This window comes from Alligator sinensis, unplaced genomic scaffold, assembly GCF_000455745.1.
Source record: "Alligator sinensis unplaced genomic scaffold, ASM45574v1 scaffold705_1, whole genome shotgun sequence".
NCBI lineage: Eukaryota > Metazoa > Chordata > Crocodylia > Alligatoridae > Alligator > Alligator sinensis.
The window spans coordinates 309,144-330,227 of NW_005842663.1; the positions used below are offsets into that span (position 1 = coordinate 309,144).

At 45.5% G+C, this 21,084-nt stretch overlaps 1 protein-coding gene across 1 annotated transcript; it reads right to left on the reverse strand.

Moving 5' to 3' along the window:
• Positions 1 to 7,063: 7,063 nt before the first annotated feature.
• On the reverse strand, positions 7,064 to 11,943 carry GDF5 (growth differentiation factor 5). Its single transcript, XM_006033821.1, has 2 exons — positions 11,310 to 11,943; positions 7,064 to 7,932 (listed from the first exon to the last, which is right to left on the reverse strand). Exons 1-2 carry the CDS (start codon positions 11,941 to 11,943, stop codon positions 7,064 to 7,066), a joined length of 1,503 nt encoding a protein of 500 aa, XP_006033883.1.
• Between the last annotated feature and the right edge of the window lie 9,141 nt (positions 11,944 to 21,084).

The window sequence follows — 21,084 nt, forward strand, 5'->3', positions numbered from 1 at the left end:
CACTCCTTCTGCATGTTTTTACTATCCAGCTGCTAACACCAGTTCACCCATGAAAAGCAGGACAGTTGGCAATTATGGGCGCCAGCCTTTGCATACTGCATTAAGATCACAAGTAGAAACAGCAGCATGTAGTTTTTCCAAGGCCCTCTGGGTTTTTTCCATCTTTTTCCATTTGTAGGATTCACATATTGGTATGCTAAAGTTATCTCTCTGTTTTTAGAAAGAAATTTGTTAAATGAAGTCTACCTCAACTGTATTTTTGAGCTTTTCTGTGATAATTTATATCTGTATTAACTAGAAAGCCACTGTTAACAGTTCCTTTAAGCCTGGTATACATTGATTGCTGTTTTATCTCCAAATATCTCAAACTGCATATTTTTATGAAATCTCGATTTACAACTTTGTGATTTCAAATTCATTAAAAATACTATGTAGTTAAAAAATGATTAGATAGGCAGTTCACTCTGGTAATGTTTTTTCTTTGTTCACCAAACTTTAGATCTATTAAAATAAAGGAATTGCTTTCACAACAGCAGCAAAAAAATCTGGTACCTCCAGAACTGAAAATTTAAATGAATTGTAGTCATTGAATAAACATCTGATAATCATTACACAACTGAATTCTGCCTCAGATGGCCCTCTATGGCAAATATAGAATGTGAGTATACAGCATATACCACAGAGGAAGCCATTTAGCAATCTGTACCATATCCCTAAGTAAAAAATTACATTAAAATGGAGCCAAAATCTAGGGCAAATATCTGTAACTTATGGATAGAATCATTGCAGGGGTGTGCATGCATGTGTGTGTGTGTGCACATGCATGCATGTGTGCGCGCTTTATGGATAGGGGAGGGTATAACTCTAACAAATAAATAGATAGTTACCTTAATAGCCAGAATGACAAATCAAGGAAGTTCAGAATTAAAATAAAACCTCAAATCTGTATCATGCAGTAAACATATATGTATGATAAATGCATTTTAGCATTGGTCCCACATTAGAATAAACTGATTTTTAAACAACTTTTGTTTCTTTCTCCATGGGCTTACTATAGCTCTGTACCCCAGGTGGTATGTTTTCTCAATAACTGTAGAACTGAAGACAGTGAATTGACATTTACAGTGGTCAAAGGAATAAAATCCATTAACAGGAGCAAGGAAAGCTCACTAGTACATATAACGCAGCTCAAGGTCTCCTTCAGGTGCTAGCTCAGTTCTCCCAGCTCACATTTCCAATATTGTGTCCTCCAAAGAGGTATTCAGCTACCTGGGTGTCTCTTCAAACACTGAGAGTTTGGATGGGGATATATCAGTCAGGAGGGGCAGATTATCTGCCCCACTACAGCAGAGCATAGGGTACGGAAGGCACTGAGGTATCTGAAGATTCCTCCAGCATCAAGGAGTCCAGCAATGGGTGAAGAGTTGGTATTGTAAGCTCCTGTGCTACTGTCTGCAGTTTCCAGTGCAGGGAAAAGTTCAGGGTGGAAAGAAGATCTGGCCAGAACTCAAGCTTTCTGGATCTGCTTATTTTGAGAATGATTCCTTGAGGATCATGGCTGGCTGATATGAGTTAGAGCAGGCCTCAAGTGGTTTAACTTGGACCAGAGACAAGACTATCACTGGAGATAGTTTTGACTTCAGCTCTGTGACAGCCTCTGTGACAACTCATATCAGCCAGCCATGATCCTCAAGGAATCATTCAGGGCCCACCTTGCTCCACTGGAGCAGACAGCTTGGGCTAAAGCTAGCCTGCCCACTTGCGGGGAGGGGCTGCAGGGAAGATAGAAAGCATCTTGGGATGCTGGGGGACTGTGAGTTAACTTGAGTCGGGAGGGGATCTGGGATAGAAGTGTAATAGAACAATTTAACCTAAATCAATTAAGTATGATCAATTAAGTGTGATAGACCTGTTTAACTGAACTTCTGTTCTGTTACAGGTTTTACAGGTTTCCAATCACTTATACCAGTTTATATGTAATTTCTGTCCCTAGGGGCAATGCTAGAGTATGTAGCCTTATTTGTTGTAAACCAGTCTCCTAAGTAACATCCAGAAAACATTAACTTGAAAACAGTGGATTAGTATTCTGAGACAGTGGTTCTTAATGTTTTTTGAACCAGGATCCATTTGTAAAAATCAATGGCCAGTCCCTACCCAGTAAATAGTGTAAGTAGAAAACAGCCCCCTGGCCCTGCTGGTGCCCCTCCCCCCTCCAGCTCTGCTGATGCCCCTCATCCCTGAGCCACTGCCCTTTTCCCCCAGGCCCTGACCCCCAGGCCCCAGCCCCCCAGTGTGTGGGTCAGGGGGGCGGGGGGTATTTGGGGGAATGTGACCCCCAGATACGTGCGCCCACAGCAGGGACAGGGCTGCAGCCTTGCTGGACCACCATGGTCATGAGCTGCCTCCACGGACCTGGCATAGGAGGGCAGAGTTGGGCAGTGAGACTGGCTGCTGCTGCCACTGCTGGAACCCCTGCACCAGCCCCACTGCCAGCAGCGCGAGGAGTAAAGGATGTGGGGGGGTGCTGCCTTCACCTCCTCCTGCCATCAGCCAGCCACTCATGCACCAGATCTTGGCTCTACCCCATCTCTGTGGCCCAGCTACCATTGTTACTGCTCCCTCAGGCCACCCACACTTGCCAGAAAGGAGCAGCGGTAGAGGTGATGGCAGTGCAGCGCCCCCTGTCCCCACTCATTATTCCTCACACTGCTGGTGGCACAGCTGGCCAGCGAGGCTCACCCTACTGCACCAGGTCCTAACCTATGGGCCACATAGGCAGCTCCTGCCCATGTCGGTCTGGCCAGGCCACAGCCCTGTGCCCGCTGTGGGTGCACAAATCTGGAGGTGGACCATGCCTCCCCATGCCTTCCCAACATGTCACCTGTGTCCCTCACAATGCATTGTCTATGCCCCTCCCACCCCCCACCCCTGCCCCATAGACTTACCTGCGGGGAGCCGCAGGAGCTGTTTTCCACACTACATGCCTGCACATGCACATGGTGCTCCCTCCCTGATTGCCCTCCTTCCACTCCCCCCAGCCCCAAGCAGCCCCTTTAAAGGAGAAAATCCACATTGTCCCATGGCAAACAAAAAAAACTGGATCCCTATTTATTAGTATGCACAGTGTTAACATATGGTGAAGCACAAGCAGCATTTACTTTTTCAAAAATGTATGCAAAATATGATCCATTTTTTAAGTTTGTTCGCAACCCTTTCATATATTTTTGTGACCCACTTTTGGGTTGCAACCCATGAGTTGAGAAACACTGTTCTAAGACACACAGGAGGCTTGTGGGTTACTAGGTGAATGCAATTTGGTTCTGTTTTTGTAACTGAAGACAAAAGACAACATCACTGAGCTTCTTAGTAAAGTGTAAGATTAGAAGAGTCTGTCAGCTGTTTGTTATTTTAAAACCCTGTTCTCTAATGCTTTGTTCCAGAAGCCAAATAATATCATTTTGGTTTGAGGAGGCTACTGGGCAGTACATGGGTGTCTGGTGCCTCTTGAGTCAGGGGGGGACACGTGACCCCCCCCCCGACACCAGTTAGCAACTGGGTGATGGGTCCCCCGGCGGCCAATCCCGCTGGCCAGGGGGTTCCCCCGGTGGCTGATCCTGCTGGCTATGGGCGTGCTTACCATAAAAGTGGCCACGCCGCTTCCAGAGCTCCATGGGCACTTCCAAAAGCAGTGTGGCTGCTTTTGCTGGCGGCCCCACTCCCTGGCCGGAGCTCACAGGGTGGGCATTGGTGCTCCCACCTGCCCCCCTACCGCTGCCTAACAGGGGGTGCACCGGCACTCTCAGGGTGTGCACATGCACCCCTGTGCACCCCCTATGCATCACCCCTGGGGCAATAGCACTAATCACAGCTTACTGAAAAAATGATATGCAGGTGCCCCAAATCTACTCAGACCAGCAGCGTGATAGGTGGCAAGTGACTGGATCAGTGTGTCTGGGACCGACTTTAACATCCTACCCTGAGATGGGTAATGAGTGAAAGCTGAAGACCTACAGTTGAGTATATTTAGAGAACTGAAATAGGGGATAAGGATATTGGTGATGCCCCTAGGCATCACCACAAATTTCAGAAATTGTGATCAAGTGCAAAGTCCTTTGGTAAATAAATGTATCATGCATGCATAACCACCTCCCCTCTACTCTGTCTCCCAGGACTTATTCAGAGTTACAAAGCCCTACGCAGCTTCATGTGCCTGCCATTTCAAAACATTTTAGTCAACCTTCTACCAAGCAATGTTTCCTCTTTCCTCCCCAGATGTGAAATTCTCCCCCAACTGTACCACCCACTACAACAACAGGGCTGGGATCTTCACCACTCTTTTGGTCTACGGTTGGTGTATGGTTCCTCAGGGTACTGCTAGTATAAGTTAGAGCAGGGTGTCAAACATGCCTGTGAAGGTGGGTCGTCTAGCCTATGGAGCTTTTTGCCACAGATGCCAGCAGCCAAAGTGTTAATGCCACCGCTGCCCAGTCCTGTTACCAGGGCTACTGGAGTCACAGTGACAGCATAGCTAGCATCTAGGTTGTGATTACCCCTACAGGATTTAGTGTTTTCAGTTGCTGCTGGTGAGTAAAATTGCCTGTGTTCTACCCATAGCTGCTGGCCCTGCTGACACTGCAGCTCTGGTTGCCACTGCTCTGGGGGTTGAGCAGCAGTGATATGGGCTTTTTGGTTGCTGGTGCCGACACAACCACACCAGGAGCCATGGCCAGAAGCCCTATGATCTAGGTCCATCCCATAAGAAGCCCTACAATCCAGATCCAGCCTGTGAAGAGTCCTGTGGTCCAGTTCTGGTATGCAATGAGTAGTCCTAGTTTGGCCTGCAAGGCCAAGTGAGCTGGATACCCCTGAGTTACAGCAACCCAGAGCCTGCATTAGTGTAGATGGACCACAGAATAAAGGAGTCACAATCAGGTTCTTGATGATTCTCACACCCAGTATTCTGGGCTGAGCACACCTCAGATACAGAAAAGCAAGTACCCTGATACTACTAGACTGGAAAGAAACAAATGTATCTGATTCTGAGATTCAAATATTCTAGGGTATGTAAAAGCTGTTTTATTAATTTTTAGAGGCATCTCAGAGTCTTCTACAGTTGGGCTAGTGAAGCCAAAGGCTACCTATACATGTGCTCGGGGTGGGGGGAGGGGTAATTAGAGTGGTTCCTAGATAGCCGCTCTAATTAAAACAGCTCATCATCACATGTATTTAGCCCCTGCACATTTCAAAATGGCCATGGGACACTTTATCTAAAGCTCATTCAACAAGGTTTAGATAAAGAGCCCTGCAGCCATTTTGAAACACACATATACATGACAGTGAGGCAACGATTAATCGAGTCTGCTCCAACACGTTCTAATTAGAATGTGAACAAGCACGTTTATAGGCACCCAAAGACACCTGGCTTTCTAAGTGAAAGGATCCCAAAAGCAGCCTAAGACAAATTCATACTCTAAAACATTTCTAGAATGGACGTAGCATATGTGGAATATATGGAAAGTGTGGCAAAGGTTAAGGGAATTAATTTGCAATCATCTGCATAACTCACTCTTGCCCCAAACTCAAATTAATAAGGACTTTTCTTAGTAAATGCAACTGGAGGCAAAAATATACGCTCTGAGACATGGTATCAACATTTCTAGCCACCCATGCTCTTTTCTCATTGTTTTTATTGTATAAAACATTCAATATAAATGATATTAATAAAATTATAATTATGCAGATTTAGATATCTAGACACCACATAGTGCTGTGTCAATAATTTATAACTTTTTACGCTGCTATTGACTAATTTTACTATGAGCATTTGTGAACATTCTGAACCTTATACAGAGTAATACAATTTGCAACATAACAATGAATTAGTTGGCTATTTAAGAAAGATATGATGCTTGTAATAAAACATACATTGAAACAAATATGCTTTTGCATAATCTATCTCCATGTACAATTTAAAACTAAGGCAGCGTATTCTATGTAATGATTCCTTTTCATATACATATAGCTTAAGAGCTAACCAGAAAAGTTCATATCACTGGGCACATCTACACGTGCAATTAAATTGATTACATAAGCTCTGATGCACTTGGCACTGGAGTTAACTGCTCCTGGGTGCAGCATCTTCACGTGCACCAGGGACCTCAGCAGTTTGAGCTGGGATGGAGCAGCCCTGGGCTGGCAGCAGGTTCAAGGGGGTCAGCCCTGGGCTCCAGGTCATGGTGTTGGGTGGTGGAGAGAGTGGCTGGGGCAGGAGAATGCCCGAAGAACAGAGCTGTATAGCTAGGCAGCAGTGCCCTGCTGCCTGGGCTGACCAGGCACAATATACGCCTGGGTCAATATTTACACATGTGTTTACATGCGGTTATTTTGCTGCCATAAGATAGTACTGTTCCCAAGAGTACTATCCTACAGCAACAAAAATTAGGTTGCTGTGGTTTAATAGTGTTGCATGTGTAGACTGTGATGTTTTACGCTGCAGTAAATTAGTCTGCTGCACCATTAAGCACATGTGTAGGTGCACCCATTGTATAACTACACCAACCTCTGAGTTCATAGAGACATTACTTTTCTCTTATGGACAGAAGGGCTCTTTTCAAACATTTCTTAATGGACATTATGATGGAAACAGTAGCAGTGACACTCAGACATGCTCAGTTTTAGGAGCTATGTTTAAAGGATCAAAAAAGTTAGATAAAAATGTATGTACAGTTGTACTTCCATTTCTTCAGGATTAAAAAAAAAAGCCAATCTTTTTGGGATGTGGAATTTTACTATAATCTGAAGTGATCATTAGTGAGAACAATTTGTTGTGATTATGGGAGTAATCACATACTTCTAAGCTTAGTTTGAGTGTAACAGCACCAAAGTACTGCTAAAATAAGAGATTTATAGACAGAGAGATATTAGAGCTATTAGCAGATTTGTCCCCCTCTATTATCTTTGTAAATAAATTTACTCCAAGGGTAAGAAAGAGTTACCCATGCTTGAGAAAAGGTTATCATTTTCCAATATTATCTTTTTAGTGTTAACGTGAGAGATTGTGCTGCTACCTACACCCACATGACTCCACTACCATGTCTTCATATTGTTTGTAGACTACATTGTTAGCAGAGTCTATAAACAGAATGCTAATAGGACTCAGTCTGGTGGGAACACAGCAAGTTGGAGGAGTAGATTCTGGGTCCATGGAGTTCATTAATGTTTGGATAACTGCATGATTGGTGGGTTCTAGGTGAGATCGAAGAGGAAATTCACAGAGCCCCTCACAGTGATAAGCTTCGTATTCCAAAGGAGCTATTATCCAGTCATCCCAGCCCATATCCTTAAAATTCACATGGAGAGCTTTTCTGCTACACCTTGCCTTCAGATTCTTGTTGGGCCTCTTCCCCTGCCGGGTGGCTAGAGGAGCTCTTCTCTTCCTCCTCTGATTGAATAAGTATTCATAAACAGTTTTGTCATCTTGGCCAGATCTGGCTTTGATTTCATTGAAGAACAAGTCTCTTTTTTTTGTCCTCCCAAATACCAAGAAGAGAGCCTTTTCATTGACTTGCCTCCCTGTTCTGTTAAAACCCACACTCCTTAGATCAACAGCTCTTCCCCTGTCAAAAGCTTCCAATTCAAAACACAAGTTAACCAAGTTTTTAAAATTCCTAAAAAGTTTCCAAATGTCGAATACTTCCCATTTTGGTGTATCTTCAATGCTGACAGTGCGAGAATCCAGGAGAGTTGCTGCTTGTCGATTTGTGGAGCAACTAAATAATTTCACTTGGGAAGTTTTCCCAGGAGAATGAGGCTTCCATGTATCAGAGGGCTTTTTCCTTAATACCCGCAGTTCTGCCCCCAACAAACCATCTTTTTCTAATGCACTGATGTCAAAAGTATATTTCTGTTTTCTTATGACTGGAGCTCGTTCATCTAAAAAAAAACCACACACAGTTTTAAATTTATTTCAAATGCAAATGAGTATGTTCTGAAAATCCTCATGACATTTCTGAAGTTTGCTTATAAAATCACAAGGTCACTCAGTTAGCCCACAGTCTTGGAAGTTATAATAAAGAGCCTTTTAACCAATCTATGCAGTCTAAGGAATCTGCTCTGAGATGAGACTAAAAGGGTGTATCTACATGTGAAATTAATATGAAGCAATAAACTCTGGAGCAATTTGAGCCAGAGTAAACTACTCCTAGGTGAAGTGTTTACACATGCACCCAGGACAGCAGCAATCTGAGCAGGGCAGCGCAGACCCAAGCTGGCAGTGGTACAGGGGATCAGCAATAGGCTCTGGGTGGTGGAATCAGAGGGGCTGTCTGGGACATAAGGGTGCTGAAGTGCTGAGCCGTTTGGCCAGGCAAGTGTCCAGCCCCTGGCTGGCTGGGCTGACCGGGTGCAATTTATGCCCGTGTCAGTGTCTACACATATGCTTAATTGCAGTTATTTATTCTTCCATAAGATAGTACTGTCCCCGACAGTACTTCTTATGGTGGAATTAATTGATTTACTGTGGCCTAATACTGCTGCACATGTAGATGGTGACACTTTACTGCACAGCTAATTAGCCTGCTCTGCAGTAAAGCACACCAGAGGAATTCAGTCACTTAAGAGGAAAATAGCATTCTGAGCTTTTCTTGTGGAAATGTCATCTTCTTATCTGTATGTGTTTTGTAGCCCCAAACTATCAACTATAGCCAACTGACAGAGATTCCTCCTCCAAGGTTGAGCATTCAAAGGACTTATCCACTACTTACATCCTTGAAATAGGATGGACGTGACAGTTCAGTAGTACCTAGGCCTCATGATGGGCCTCTGCCCAAGGGCAAATTCACTGTTGGAGAATTCAATGGTTAATCAGACCTTTAAAACTATATCTTCAAGGAACTATCAGGCACAAGGACAATGCCTGATTAAATTCACTCTACATGGGTCACAGCCTCTTCAGACAGTGCAAAAAACTCCTACTCCCTGAACCCTTATGTCAAATTTATTGTTGAGGTTTATGAGTGTCAGTAATAAGTAGGGAACCAGGTTTTCTGTTTCCCATGGAAAAACAGAGCAAAACCTGTATTTTCCCCTTTACTAGAGGAAACCACAGATTTATCATTTTACTGGAGAAAGTCATGGATTTTACAGTTTTGCAAAGAGCTCTCTGCAGGCTGGCAGAGTTCCAGCTTTCAAGGAGCTGGGGGAAAGTAGGAGGAGGGCAGTCAGGCAGGGGGCACCATGTGCATGTATATACACATGGCCACCAGGCAGCCTGGAAAGCAGCTCCCTCAAGTAAGTGGGGAGCGGGTGGGATTGAGGCCCCCATAAGGAGGGAGTTGGGCAGGGCTGGGGCTGCTGCCCAGATGGGCAGCATATGGGGCTTGGGACCTGGGGCCGCAATGTGCAGCTGCAGGGTCCTGGGGGGGAGTGGAACAGAGCCGTGGGTGACTCGTCTGGTGGGCACAGGGTGGGACTAACTCCCCGCTGCTGTGCACACTCCCAGGGGGGCAGGGGAAACCCATGCCCCCCAGATCTGTGCGCAGGATAGGGGCACAGGCTGCCCACTGTAGGCTTGGGCTCCCACCCAGCTGCCCTCCCCTGGGGCCTCCACAGCCTGGTGGGTGCAACCTGGTGCTGCAGGGAAGAGCAGGAAAGCTACTTGCAGTTGTGAGCCCTAGCAAGGTGTCCCCTGTGTGCATGGTACCAGCGGGGGTGGTGGCATGGGGTTGTGCCCTCACTGCTGCCACGCACGCAGGGGATGCCTCACTAGGGCTGCGCAGAGCTCACAGCTGCAAGCAGCTTTCCTGCACGGCCCCACTCTGCCCTGCAGAGCTGGGTCGCACCCACTGGGATGCAGAGGCCCCAGGGGAGGGCAGCAGGGTGGGGAACCTGTGCCTGCCTCCACCCCGCACACAGATGTGGGGGGCATGGGTCCCCTCTGCCCCCCCCAGGAGCGCACACAGCAGTGGGGAGCCAGACCCCACTCCCACCCAAGCCTGTAGCAGCCTACACATAACTTGGGTTCTGTGCTCTGCTCTGCTGCAGCAGGTGCCACCTCCTCCTGGAGGCAGGGGGCTGTGGACTTGGGTCTCTGGCCCCGTAGCCCTGGCAGCTGATTTGGGTTTTTTACCAGAGAATTTATGATTTTTATCGGAGAAACCTAGGATCCCTGGTAATAAGAAACACGACTAAACAAGGGTATTAGTATGTTATTAGCATCTACTCCTCCACAGCAACCAGGCTGTTTGTAATTAAATCCCATTTGAGTTTCCCTTCTAAAGTGGATCAGTGACCACCTTGGCACTGCTGGGGCAGTGGTCTAGAGGTCCCATCCAGTTCATGAGAAAATTCATGCTGATTTCACTGAAAACAGCATTAGGCTCATTGCCCAACTTGAGTAAGGTTAACATCTGACCCCTGTGAGTGCTTACCTGACCAATAAGAAGAGGAATGGAACTTCATTTTTTCTTGGTGGGATATGTGCATGCACTATACTAGCTCATTCTCCACAAACAGAAGAATTGTGCCACAGAGTCTCAGGTTATGGCTATGCTGAAGTCACAGAAGCTATTTAGCCTAATTAGCTGGTTCTGAATTTCTTTAGTTAGGTTGCTAACAGGAGCCATGCTAGCTCAGGTGTCTTTATACTACTTTGAGTCACTTTTGTGACTGCAGTTTAGACATACCCTCAGCTCTCCCCTTATTACATATAAGGCTGCTGTTTTTATATAGAAAGTCTTTTTCTGATACACTGAAAAGCAAAGAAATCATCACTGTCTTTAGCACATCTTATGCCTGTGGAACTGTTTAATATATAATAAAATGCAAGTTTATCAACTATTGTAATTTAATTATGTAAAAGCTTAAGGGCTGGATCTCTAAAGTATTTAGACACCTAAAGTTAAAGATAAGAACCTTGCTGGATTTTCAGAAGTACCAAGATTTATTAGTCCCATTGGAAGTCAGGTACCTAGTAGGTAAATAGTAGTGAGATTTTCAGAAGCACTTATCCGCCTATTTAGACACCTAAAACCTTTGAAAATCTGCCCCTAAATGCATTGGTTGATAAGTATACAAACATCCACATCTGTTTCCAGGTGAATTTTATACGATTTTAAACTGAAAAGACAAAATTGCCTCTGAGTTATGTAAATCTGATTACATTTAAATCAGTCAAGCTATTTGCCTTTAATACATTACCATTATTTTGTAAGTAACTTTATGGATATACAAATGTATACACACAGCTGTGTGAACACTTATGCATTTCTTTCATTAATACACATATACTTACACCTTAGCTCCTTTCTTACCTTGTCCTTTATCTATAAAGCTTGTTATTGTATTGGCGAGTCCAGCCTCCAATTTTACACTTCCATTAACATCTTTTCTCTCTGCATCTGAGAGAGTCCTGTACAGGGAAAGCATGTATTCATGAGGTGTGATAGGGGGGTGTCTGAAAGTCTCTTTAGATTCCCTTTGTGTTAGAGGCTCTTTAGTCTTCTTGGTTTTGTAAGAACTGGCATCAGTATTGCCTGTGCCAGTTTTTTTCAGTGAGGCCTTGCTGCCAACATTCTGAATCTTTGGAGTCACCGTCCTTACTCCAGATGGTCTGTTAGGGGAATGTCCTACCTTTGTGTCTGTAGTCCCTGCTCTAGAGAGAATCTTCTTTGGTTCATCCTTCTTAGACAGGAGAGCTCCAGCTTGAACAGTATTGCTTTTGCTTCTAGCCTTTGATGTCCCAGCACTGTATCCATGGGTTCCAGTCCTAAAGGTACCTGCCCTTGATAAGGGATTCCTTTCTTTTCCTTCTGCTTTTAGCAATCCTAATTTGGATCCAGGATTACTCTGACCTGCTTCAGAATTACTCAACACTACAGAAACTAAATCCAGATATAACCAAGTCAAATGCCAAAGCAATAAAGTGAGAAAGTGCAAGATTTTCATCCTCTGGTCTTCCTTTGAATGCCACTAAAGAAAAAATCAGAAAAGGTTCCTCCAGTTTGGCAGAAGAAAACATGAAAAAAATTAAAAAACACTGTCAGGAGAAATAGCTGTCTTTTAAGTTTAAAACACTTTAAATCTGTTTCTCTAATATCTGTATCCAGTCCCATAGTGGAAATGCACATTTAGTCAGGTATGTTTCTCCCCTGGCTTCAGTTAGCAACTAAAAAGAACTTGTTCTTGAAAAGTGAAAGTGTACCTCCCCTTTTCTTCTGTAAAACTGACTGAAAACTTGAAGGAGACTTGTTTAAATCTAAGGGGCTTTTTTTCCAAAAAGGAAGAATGGCGTAATGCTGCCTCTGTGCTAAAAGTTTTTTTTTTACGTTTTGAATCCTTTCCAGTGAAAATATTTCACACAGAAACCTGCAGGTGCTCAGAAATCTTTTACAAACCTGAACTCAGGAATTGGAATCGGAATTCTAACAAAAACCTATTTAATTACTCTCTGATGTCATGCTGTCTAAACTAATTTAACTGCAATATATTTCTTTAAAAAATCTTCTTTACCCTTTCCATTAGCATGAGTCATACCTTGCCTCATGTGAAACAACTCTGTAGGATCAACACTCCAGAGGATGCCATTTAGTGGCAATACGACCTCTACCTTAGCCTTAGATGAACTTCATATTCAAACAGGACAAACTGTAAGATCAACAGTATGAATCTTTTACAGAGTCCCTTGGAATAAATACATTAAAACATCTTATGATTCATAAGAGATGTTTAAAACCATTCTGAGTTGGAATCTTTTCCTAAGAATTGGAATAGTGACTTCACTTTGCCTTTTGGTGATGGAAGGACTTTGCCAACAAAGGTAATTTTTTAAACAAGGATAAAGTTTAATTTCATACATATACAACACATACATTCATACTAGTTTTAGGGGCATTAATTGCTATGCTGTTCAAAAGTAAAGCTAATTCCAGTTTGGTGCAAATATTTGAACAAATAAACTGAAGCTCCATTAAATACAGAAGGAATGTTTCCTTTTGCTTTTGTCTCACAGACGGCATCCCCGTGCCTCTTTAGCTTGCCCCAGCTGTGTAATATATTTCCTGAAACAACCTATCAAACAAATTCTTCCAGTGTTAAGCAGCAGTGTCCCCTGCAGGAGAACTAGAGTTCTGTCAAGCTAAAGCACTGAGGGAGCCAGAGAGACCAGATTCTAAAATCCAAATTTCATATTTTAAATGATTTAATATAAATGTGTTCTTTTTATTTAAAAAGTTTTAAAGGTTTAAAACCATCGCTTTAAAGGTTTTAAAGATTCATGAACACAATACAACCCCACAGAAATAGCATGTGATGTATTTGTTGATGCTTACAAATGAAAATTATCCTATATGTTAAAGTCCACAGGCAATTAAATATAAAAGATAATGCAAACAAGATAGAGCAAACAAATCTCTCCCGTAAGCTACAGAAAATTAACTCTTATTTTTCTAACTGAACCCTCGGAATGCAGGGACAGGCTCAGATCAATTAAAAATCAACTGGACCCCTCACCCTTCCCAGACTGAAGCTGAACTCAGTCTCAAAAAACTTAATTTCAACTGTTCCTGAGGCTAAGAAGTGCCATCATTTTTGGATATTTTTGTTTTATTTTTCATACATACCTGTACTTTCAGCTTTGAACTAGGACCAGGAACAAAAATCCTGAAATACCCTAGCAAATAATGTCCTGCCAATATTAGCTCTTTCCAACTGAGGGTCTCAGAGCACTTTGCAAATGGAAGTACCATTATCTGCACAGATTATGAATCTGAGCCTCAGGAAAAGGTTCAGTGACTTGCATTGTCATATTGAAGGTGGCTTTTCCAAACCACTTGGCATTGGCTTAATTTTCCTCCCAATTACAGTTTTATTATTGGTTTCACCAGGAACATAGTCTCACAAGTTAGTAAAAGGATCTGGAGTGGAGTTCATTTGAACAGAAGCATAGACCTCTGGCAGCTCAAATGGAAGCTCTGTATATCAAAGCAGAAATGCTAGTTTTCTAAAGAAAAGTAAAGACAATGTAAAGACAATATTTATATATTTACACATTTAATTAATTTGAAAGGGCTCCCTTGGTTCTTGGATATAGCACACAATTCACAACAGAAAATTAATATTGCCAAAAAATGGCAAAATACTAAATGAATCCAGTCACTCCCCACTCCTCACCTACTTTCACCTGGCAGCGAATGTTTTACCTACTCAACAGAGAGAAAAAGAGCAAAATATCTAGGGGCAAAGGAAAGAAAGGGCTTATAAGTGCCTTCTGAAGAGAGTCTCATTTGACTAGCTTGGAGATTCTACTGTCACTACATAGTTGTCCCCCTACAATCCCCAGACCGTGTGTCTTACTGCTTCCTGGATGAGATTCCTGACTTCTGGCACACTGTCATCTATGGACCATTGGCTAGACATTGGCTCCTAGGCATTTGGTCTAACTGAACTTTGACTAATGCTTTGGTCTCTAAGCATTGTGCCCCTTAATGGCTACCTTTGACCTTTGTTCTGTGGCCTGCAGCTCCAGAATCATGCTCCCAGGTCCGTTTTACACTATCAGCAGCTGCCCTGTTTGATTAAGCACATGTCAGAAATGTCAGCACATCAGCTTTTACAACACTAAAAAAAGTATCCCTTCAGCCCCCTCCCTACAATCCATCACCCTACTTGTCTGAAGACCCCTATGTAAACTCTCTGAATGAAAGACTGGAACAATATTCATTGCTGAACCTACAGGAACTGAAGTATAGCCTTTTTCTAGTGAACTAGGACCCAAATAAGTCTGTCCTTCCAAATCTCCAATATGAAGAGCCAACATGCAGGGATTCCAGGTCACAAGAGCAGATGGCCAGTGTAATGCATCCAGTGTCTGCTAATACTTGAACTAAAACATCAGCAATCTAGGAAACAGAAGGTAGCAGCCTAAATGTCTAACAGGGTCTGCTGTCCTCAGAACCAACGCCCTCAAAACTTGGATCTGGAAGAGACTCTCGCTGAAATCTGGCCTAGAATAGCTACCATCCTATGTTTAAACTACAGAGCATCCAGAAAGACTGGGCTGAGAATTAGCCAGAAAGAAAGGCAACATTGCCTTCAGGGGACTGCAAAATGTTTAGAGGGAACAGACACAAATAGATACTGGTTCTTGAGTAGTGAGGTAGTGGCCCTGAATATTGGTGGGGAGGGTGTTAGTCTGTCAAAGGGTGGCAGGCCACTTAAGGAGATCTGGGTGTAGCCTCATCTGTCTGTGATCAGCTACATCCTTGCTGAGACTGCCTCCATTGGCTGAACTGGGAGGAGTTGAGGAGGAATGCTGGAGCCAGGGTTGCCAGCGGTCTGTAAAAAAAGTCAGGCTATAAATGCCTGCCTCTCAAGTCTATAAATAAATATGAGCCATCTCTAAAAACATAAAGCTACCACAAGTCTGCTTGACTAAAGCTCCCCCTTGGAAAGAAGCTGGACAGCGAGAGCTTGACTGAAAGACTGACAGAGTAGAGCAGTGCCTCCTGGTATCTGAGTGGGAGCATAGCACCCTGCAGGAAGCCAGTTGTCAGGGATGTGTAGATCACACCGCCGGCCCCCCACCTCTAGCCACATGCTGCTGCCACTGTGTCTCAACCTGTAATGCTACTGGGTTGCAGGTAGGCTTCATTGTGGGCCTGTGCCAGCACAGGGAAAGCAGGACCACCAGGGATAAGATGGGGGGGGAGGGGTAGGCTGGGGGAAGCAGCATTATGCAGGGTGTGTGGGTGGAGGTAGCATGGTATAAACCATTGGTTTAGTCAAGCAGTGTTGCCAACCCAAGATTTTTTTTTTACTAGAAACTTTTCACTGACAACCAAACTATTTTTTTTTTTACTAAGGTTGGTGTTAAACCCTAAATTTGAACCCAGCTCTTCTAACTGAAGTTTTGTAAGCAAGGTAGGGCGTAGTAGAAGAGTTACATTTACATTACACAAAATATGTCAGTGAAAACATGTGACAGTAAAAAAGTTTCGTTGTCAGTAAAAAAATTGCAAATTGTCACTAAAAATGTTCTTGGGTTAGCAATATTTACTGGGAGTAAAATGGCTTTTGTGGAAGGCCCTAGAGCAGGCAACTTCTCAGGTATGTGGCTGGCAATGTGGCCCACTTATGGCTGAATTGTTTTGTTGCTTGAATGAAAAATTAAGCCTGTAAAAAAATACTTGATCCAAGAAAGATGTGGTGTCAGTCTCTTCAAGGCAAGTGGTATAGACCAGCAGCTTAACATGACAGCAGGAGTCAGGACTGGGTGAATATTTGTTAAGGCTGAGGGCAGGCATAATGGCAATTTAAATTATGCTCCCCCTGCAATATCTGTGAACACATGGGGAAGAATGGGCTAGCAGAGAAAAAGATCAAGAATTGGTGGCTCATGACCCCTACCTGACCCCTGGCACCCCCTCCCCCCCAATCCAAGCTTTCACCTCCCTGTGACCCAACATTCAGAGGATATGGACATTGTTGAGCCACATATCTATGCCCTCTGTGCTCAGGGTGAATAGCAGGAACTCCCAATTGGCAAACATTTCCTGGTGGTGGACCTCACCTTTCTGAAAGATTTTTGAGTGAGGCAGCCATTTCAGATGAACAGCTGTGCCAGCAACAATTATGGTTACGGTTTTTATCTGTACACAGAGAATGCTGTTCTTTGATGAAGAGATCAAGATGGTCCTATTGATAACGTCAGAGTGAAGTTCCCCGGGGGGCAGACTCCTGATGTCAAAGGCCCTCTTTTTGGTCCTTCTATAGTTTCCCCACCAGTCTCTAATAACAAGGTCCCACCCACTCTGAGAGAGCAGGGGCACTTGTAACCTTGCTGGCTTGATCTCCATATCCAGCTCTGTTGTTCTTATGAGCACTTGGGAGTTTTAAAAACTTCTTCTGTAGTAACATATTCCCAGAGAGGGCTAAGGTGTTCATTTTAGCAAAATCATTGTAACTCATTTTCTTCTGTGTTCTTCTTAGATTCTTGTAAGTGTAAGACTATTTCTGCATGGCAGGGGTGTCAAAGATATGGCCCACAGGTTGGATCTGAGGCACAGAGCTGTGTCACCTGGTTCGAAGGGCTCCCCAAACAGCTGAAAATTTAGCAGCAGGATGATCCGTGACAGTGTTAATTGCCACAGCTCACCCCACCACCAAATATTTGGCCTCATAGAGAGACCCATGGGCTGCATCTAAAATGCAGAGCTATGTTATCTGGCTTGCGGACCTGCCCACAGAGCTGAAAATTTCTTGGTGGGAGAAGTGACAGCTGCCACAGAGAGACTCTTGATGAGCAACAGGAGAATTAAGCAGAGCTCCACAACCAGCTAATTATGAAAGAAGATTAAAGGAGCTAGGATAAATTCATGGCAGGGACACAGAAAAGAGAGTTCTGGCTGTTCAGGTAGAGGGTGTGATATATGGAGTTATGCTTGCTCCCCCAGCCTACAGAGCAGAATGGAGGGAGTTTAGGATTTCCTGTGCTTCTACGCTTTGCTGCAAGTTGTATGGGATCCAGAAGGAATCCCCCCTCCCTTTCCTCCTCTTTTTGCTAGAGGTATTAGATTTTTTTTCTGCTTTCCTCCACAGCATTAGGTATTGGCTGCAGTTGAGGCTGGGGATTATGACTGAGCTGAGCTAATGCTTCTGCTGGGACTAAAACCTGGAGGGTCCCGGTTAGAGGACCTTGACCCCCTGCTCAGGATCATCCCAATTGGAGATCATTGGAGATCAGGAAGGAGTTTGACCTTTTGGTCAGATTGGCATGGACTGACATGGATTGTGGAGGGGTTTGCCTTCCTCTGTAGCAGGGGGAATGGCCCTAGCAGAATGTACTTTTATGTCATGCCTCAGGACAAGTCTTCAAACCTTCCTGGTCTCTCACAATTCCCCTGTCCATACAGCTCCTCTCTGGGCTTGTCCTGAGCTCTCCTCTCAACAGGCCACAGGCACTCAGCCCCCTTCTCAGTGCCCTGGATCCCACACTGGGTCCCCAGGAACTTCCACCATCCCCATAGCTCCCACCCTGAGATCCAGGTGTTCTGGGAGCAACAGTACTCCAGCCAGGAGATGTTCACCCTCCAGCTCCCCAGCTGGAACTGCTGGCCTAGCTCCTCAGGGCCTGCTCTTATACTGAGGCTGCTCAGCCCTGCTTCAAACAGGCAGCCTCCTGGCTGTCATGCAACCACCTGATTGGATCTGCTCCCACCTGCAGGCTGCCTCAACCTGCTCAAGCTCTTAAAGTGGCAGGCACCCAAAGGTGCACTGCCACATTATTGAACAAAACCTGCCCCAGGACTGATCCCTGGGGCACTCCACTTGATATCACCTGCCAACTTGGCATTGAGAAATTGACCACTACTCTCTGAGCCTGACATTCCAGCTAGTTTTCTATCCACCTTACAAACCATTCATCCAACGTGTACTTCCTTAGCTTGCTTGCGAGAATGTTGTGGGAGACCATATCAAAAGCCTTGCTAAAGTCAAGGTATATCATGTCCACTGCTCTTCCCACATCCACAGTGCCAGTCATCTCATCATAGAAGACAATCAGGTTGGTCAGGCATGACTTGCCCTTAGCGAATCCATGCTGACTGTTCCTAATCACCTTTTCCTCCAAGTGCTTAGGAATTGATTGCTTGAGAACCTGCTCCATGATTTTTCCAGGGACTGAGCTGAGGCTGACCAGTCTGTATTTCCCTGGATCCTCTTCCTTCCCTTTCTTAAAGATGGGCACTATATTTGCCCTTTTCCAAGTGTCGAGTACCTCTCTCAATCACCATGGGTTTTCAAAGATGATAGCCAGTGGCTCTGCAATCATATCAGGCAACTCTGTCAGCATCTCAGGTGCATCCCATCTGGCCCCATGGACTTGTACACATCCAGCTTTTCTAAATAGTCCCTAACCTGTTCTTTTGCCACAGTTGGCTGCTCACCTTCTCCCCAAACTGTGCTGCCAGGTGCAGTAGTCTGGGAGCTAACCTTGCCTGTGAAGACTGAGGTGAAAAAGGCATTGAGTACTTCAGCCCTTTCTGCATCATTTGTCACTAGGTTGCCTTCCCCATTCAGTAACAGACTTATACTTTCCCTGATCTTCCTGTCTGTTCCCCCATACACTGCCCTAAACCAGTCCAAAACATGCCCTGCTGAGGGTTGGCCACACAGTGCAGGCAAGGAACCAACAGGACAGTGGCTGGAGATGCAGGTGGCAACAGATGCTCAACCCTGCTGCAAATCAGGCTGCAAAGGACTGCCATAGAGTGATGCAGGCAGGCAGCAAAAACCCCCTCAGTGAGACAGGGAGCTCACCGTCCCCTTAGGTTTTGTGTTGGCAAGGCCTGAAGTTTTTTCCTAAGATAAGCCAGGCTGTGGCTACCTGCCTATACAAAGTGATAGAATTCCCTGTTCTTCTTTGCCAGGGCTATGGGTCCACTCTCCCTGGCCCCTCATGCATGCAGGGCCCAGCTCTCCATGATCCAGGCTGTCTGCTCTTCTGGCTCCTGGCCACTTTTATCCCTTTGTGTCTCTGTTTAGGATGCCTTTGCGGCTGGGTTTATCTTGGTCTGATGCCTTTCCTTCCCAGACCCTGCAAATCTCTTCTGCCTTCCCAGAGCTCCTACCAGGCCCACTAAGGTGACTGTGCAATTGTCCAATCTGTCCCGTGATGGCTCAGATCTCCACAACACCTTCTGCATTGACCTTTGGGAACCCACACGGGGATGGGGGTAAGGGCTACAATGAGGATCTGGGGGTCCAAGGACTCCAAGAACTGATTCCATGTGGCCTCTGGGATGCTTGGCCCCTCTATCTTGGCCACTCTATCTTTACTCTGTCACCATCTGGGAGGGACCAAGATGGGCCCTCCACTGGGTTCTCCCCACTGCTGCAGTCAGCCCCAGCAGTGGTGTGGTTTGCACTAGTAGAAGTCAGGTTGATACCACAGCCCTGGCACAGCACAAACGCTGCCAGGTCATGGCTACAGCAGAGATCAGGAGAGTGGGGAGGGCTGTCTTGGATATATGGGCAGGGGGAGCATGACCTTAGTGGATCCCAGGCCTTAGTTGTATCAAGGGGCACCCACTTCGGAGTCCCTTAGCCAGCCAGACACCCAGCCAGACACATAGACAACAGGTGTCCAGAGCAACAGGAACAGCCTTTGGCTTCCCTTTCCCCTGAACTACCAAAAGCCCAGCCAGAGGCTGAGGTGAGTCCTGGGTTCTGGATGCTCCAGGAGAGCATGTGTGCACCGTGCCTTTAAAGGGATTCTAGGTGGCGTGACCTCACAAGGAGTGGGCGGCCACAGAAGGGGCTAGGAAGCCAGCACTTGTGTCCAGCCAGAGCCAGAACCAACGTCACACCTGGGAACTTGGACCACAGCAGCTGTTGGATACCAACTTTCACTCAGCCCAGGTGCAGGCAGTAATCCCCTGCCTCTGAGCCTCAGCCCTCTGTCTGGCTCTTCTAAAAGCCACCCTGTGGGTTTGAGATCAGACACCAGATTCTCTCCTCCCTGCCCCAGCCCTGCTGGAGTCCCTCATTCCTGACCTGTAGCCCCTTGTCCATCTCACCCCTGCCAGTGGCCCTTGCTCCTAAGCCACAGCCCCTTGCTCCTTAGGGTTCCCAGAAAAACCTAGACTTGAGGGCTTTCCTCTCCACCCTCCTCCAAGCCATGACTGTGAGCAGCCTCTTCTTCCTGACAGCATTGGCTATCATCCACCACCCCCTAATGGTTAGTGACAGGTTGGACCCGGTCACAAGAGAGCAGGTTCAGCAACGGGAGCAGCGCCTGAGGTTGGAAATGAAACACCTACAGATGGAGGCTGAGAAGGGGAGCTGCATAGAAGAGGAGGACTTCATGGTGGGGTTTATGGTGATGTCCAAGCCAGACCCCATGGGGTGGGAGGCCTGGTGCTGCAGGGTCCTGCTAGCCCTGGCACTGTTTGTAGGTAAGAACCTGAAGCGCAACCAGGAGTATGACTCTAGCAGCAACAATAACGAGGAAGAGGATGAAGACATGGACAAAAATGAGGCTGAAGCAGCTTCCAGAGGCTCCCCTGCGCCCTGCTCTGCCCTGCACTCTTT

What these genes read in the sequence shown, in the direction of transcription:
- GDF5 (XM_006033821.1), bottom strand. Translation starts at nt 11,943, where the DNA reads ATGAAAATCTTGCACTTTCTCACTTTATTGCTTTGGCATTTGACTTGG. An exon ending in CTTTATAGATAAAGGACAAG is followed by an intron (nt 7,933 to 11,309) that starts GTAAGAAAGGAG and finishes GTTTTTTTTTAG; the next exon opens with ATGAACGAGCTCCAGTCATA.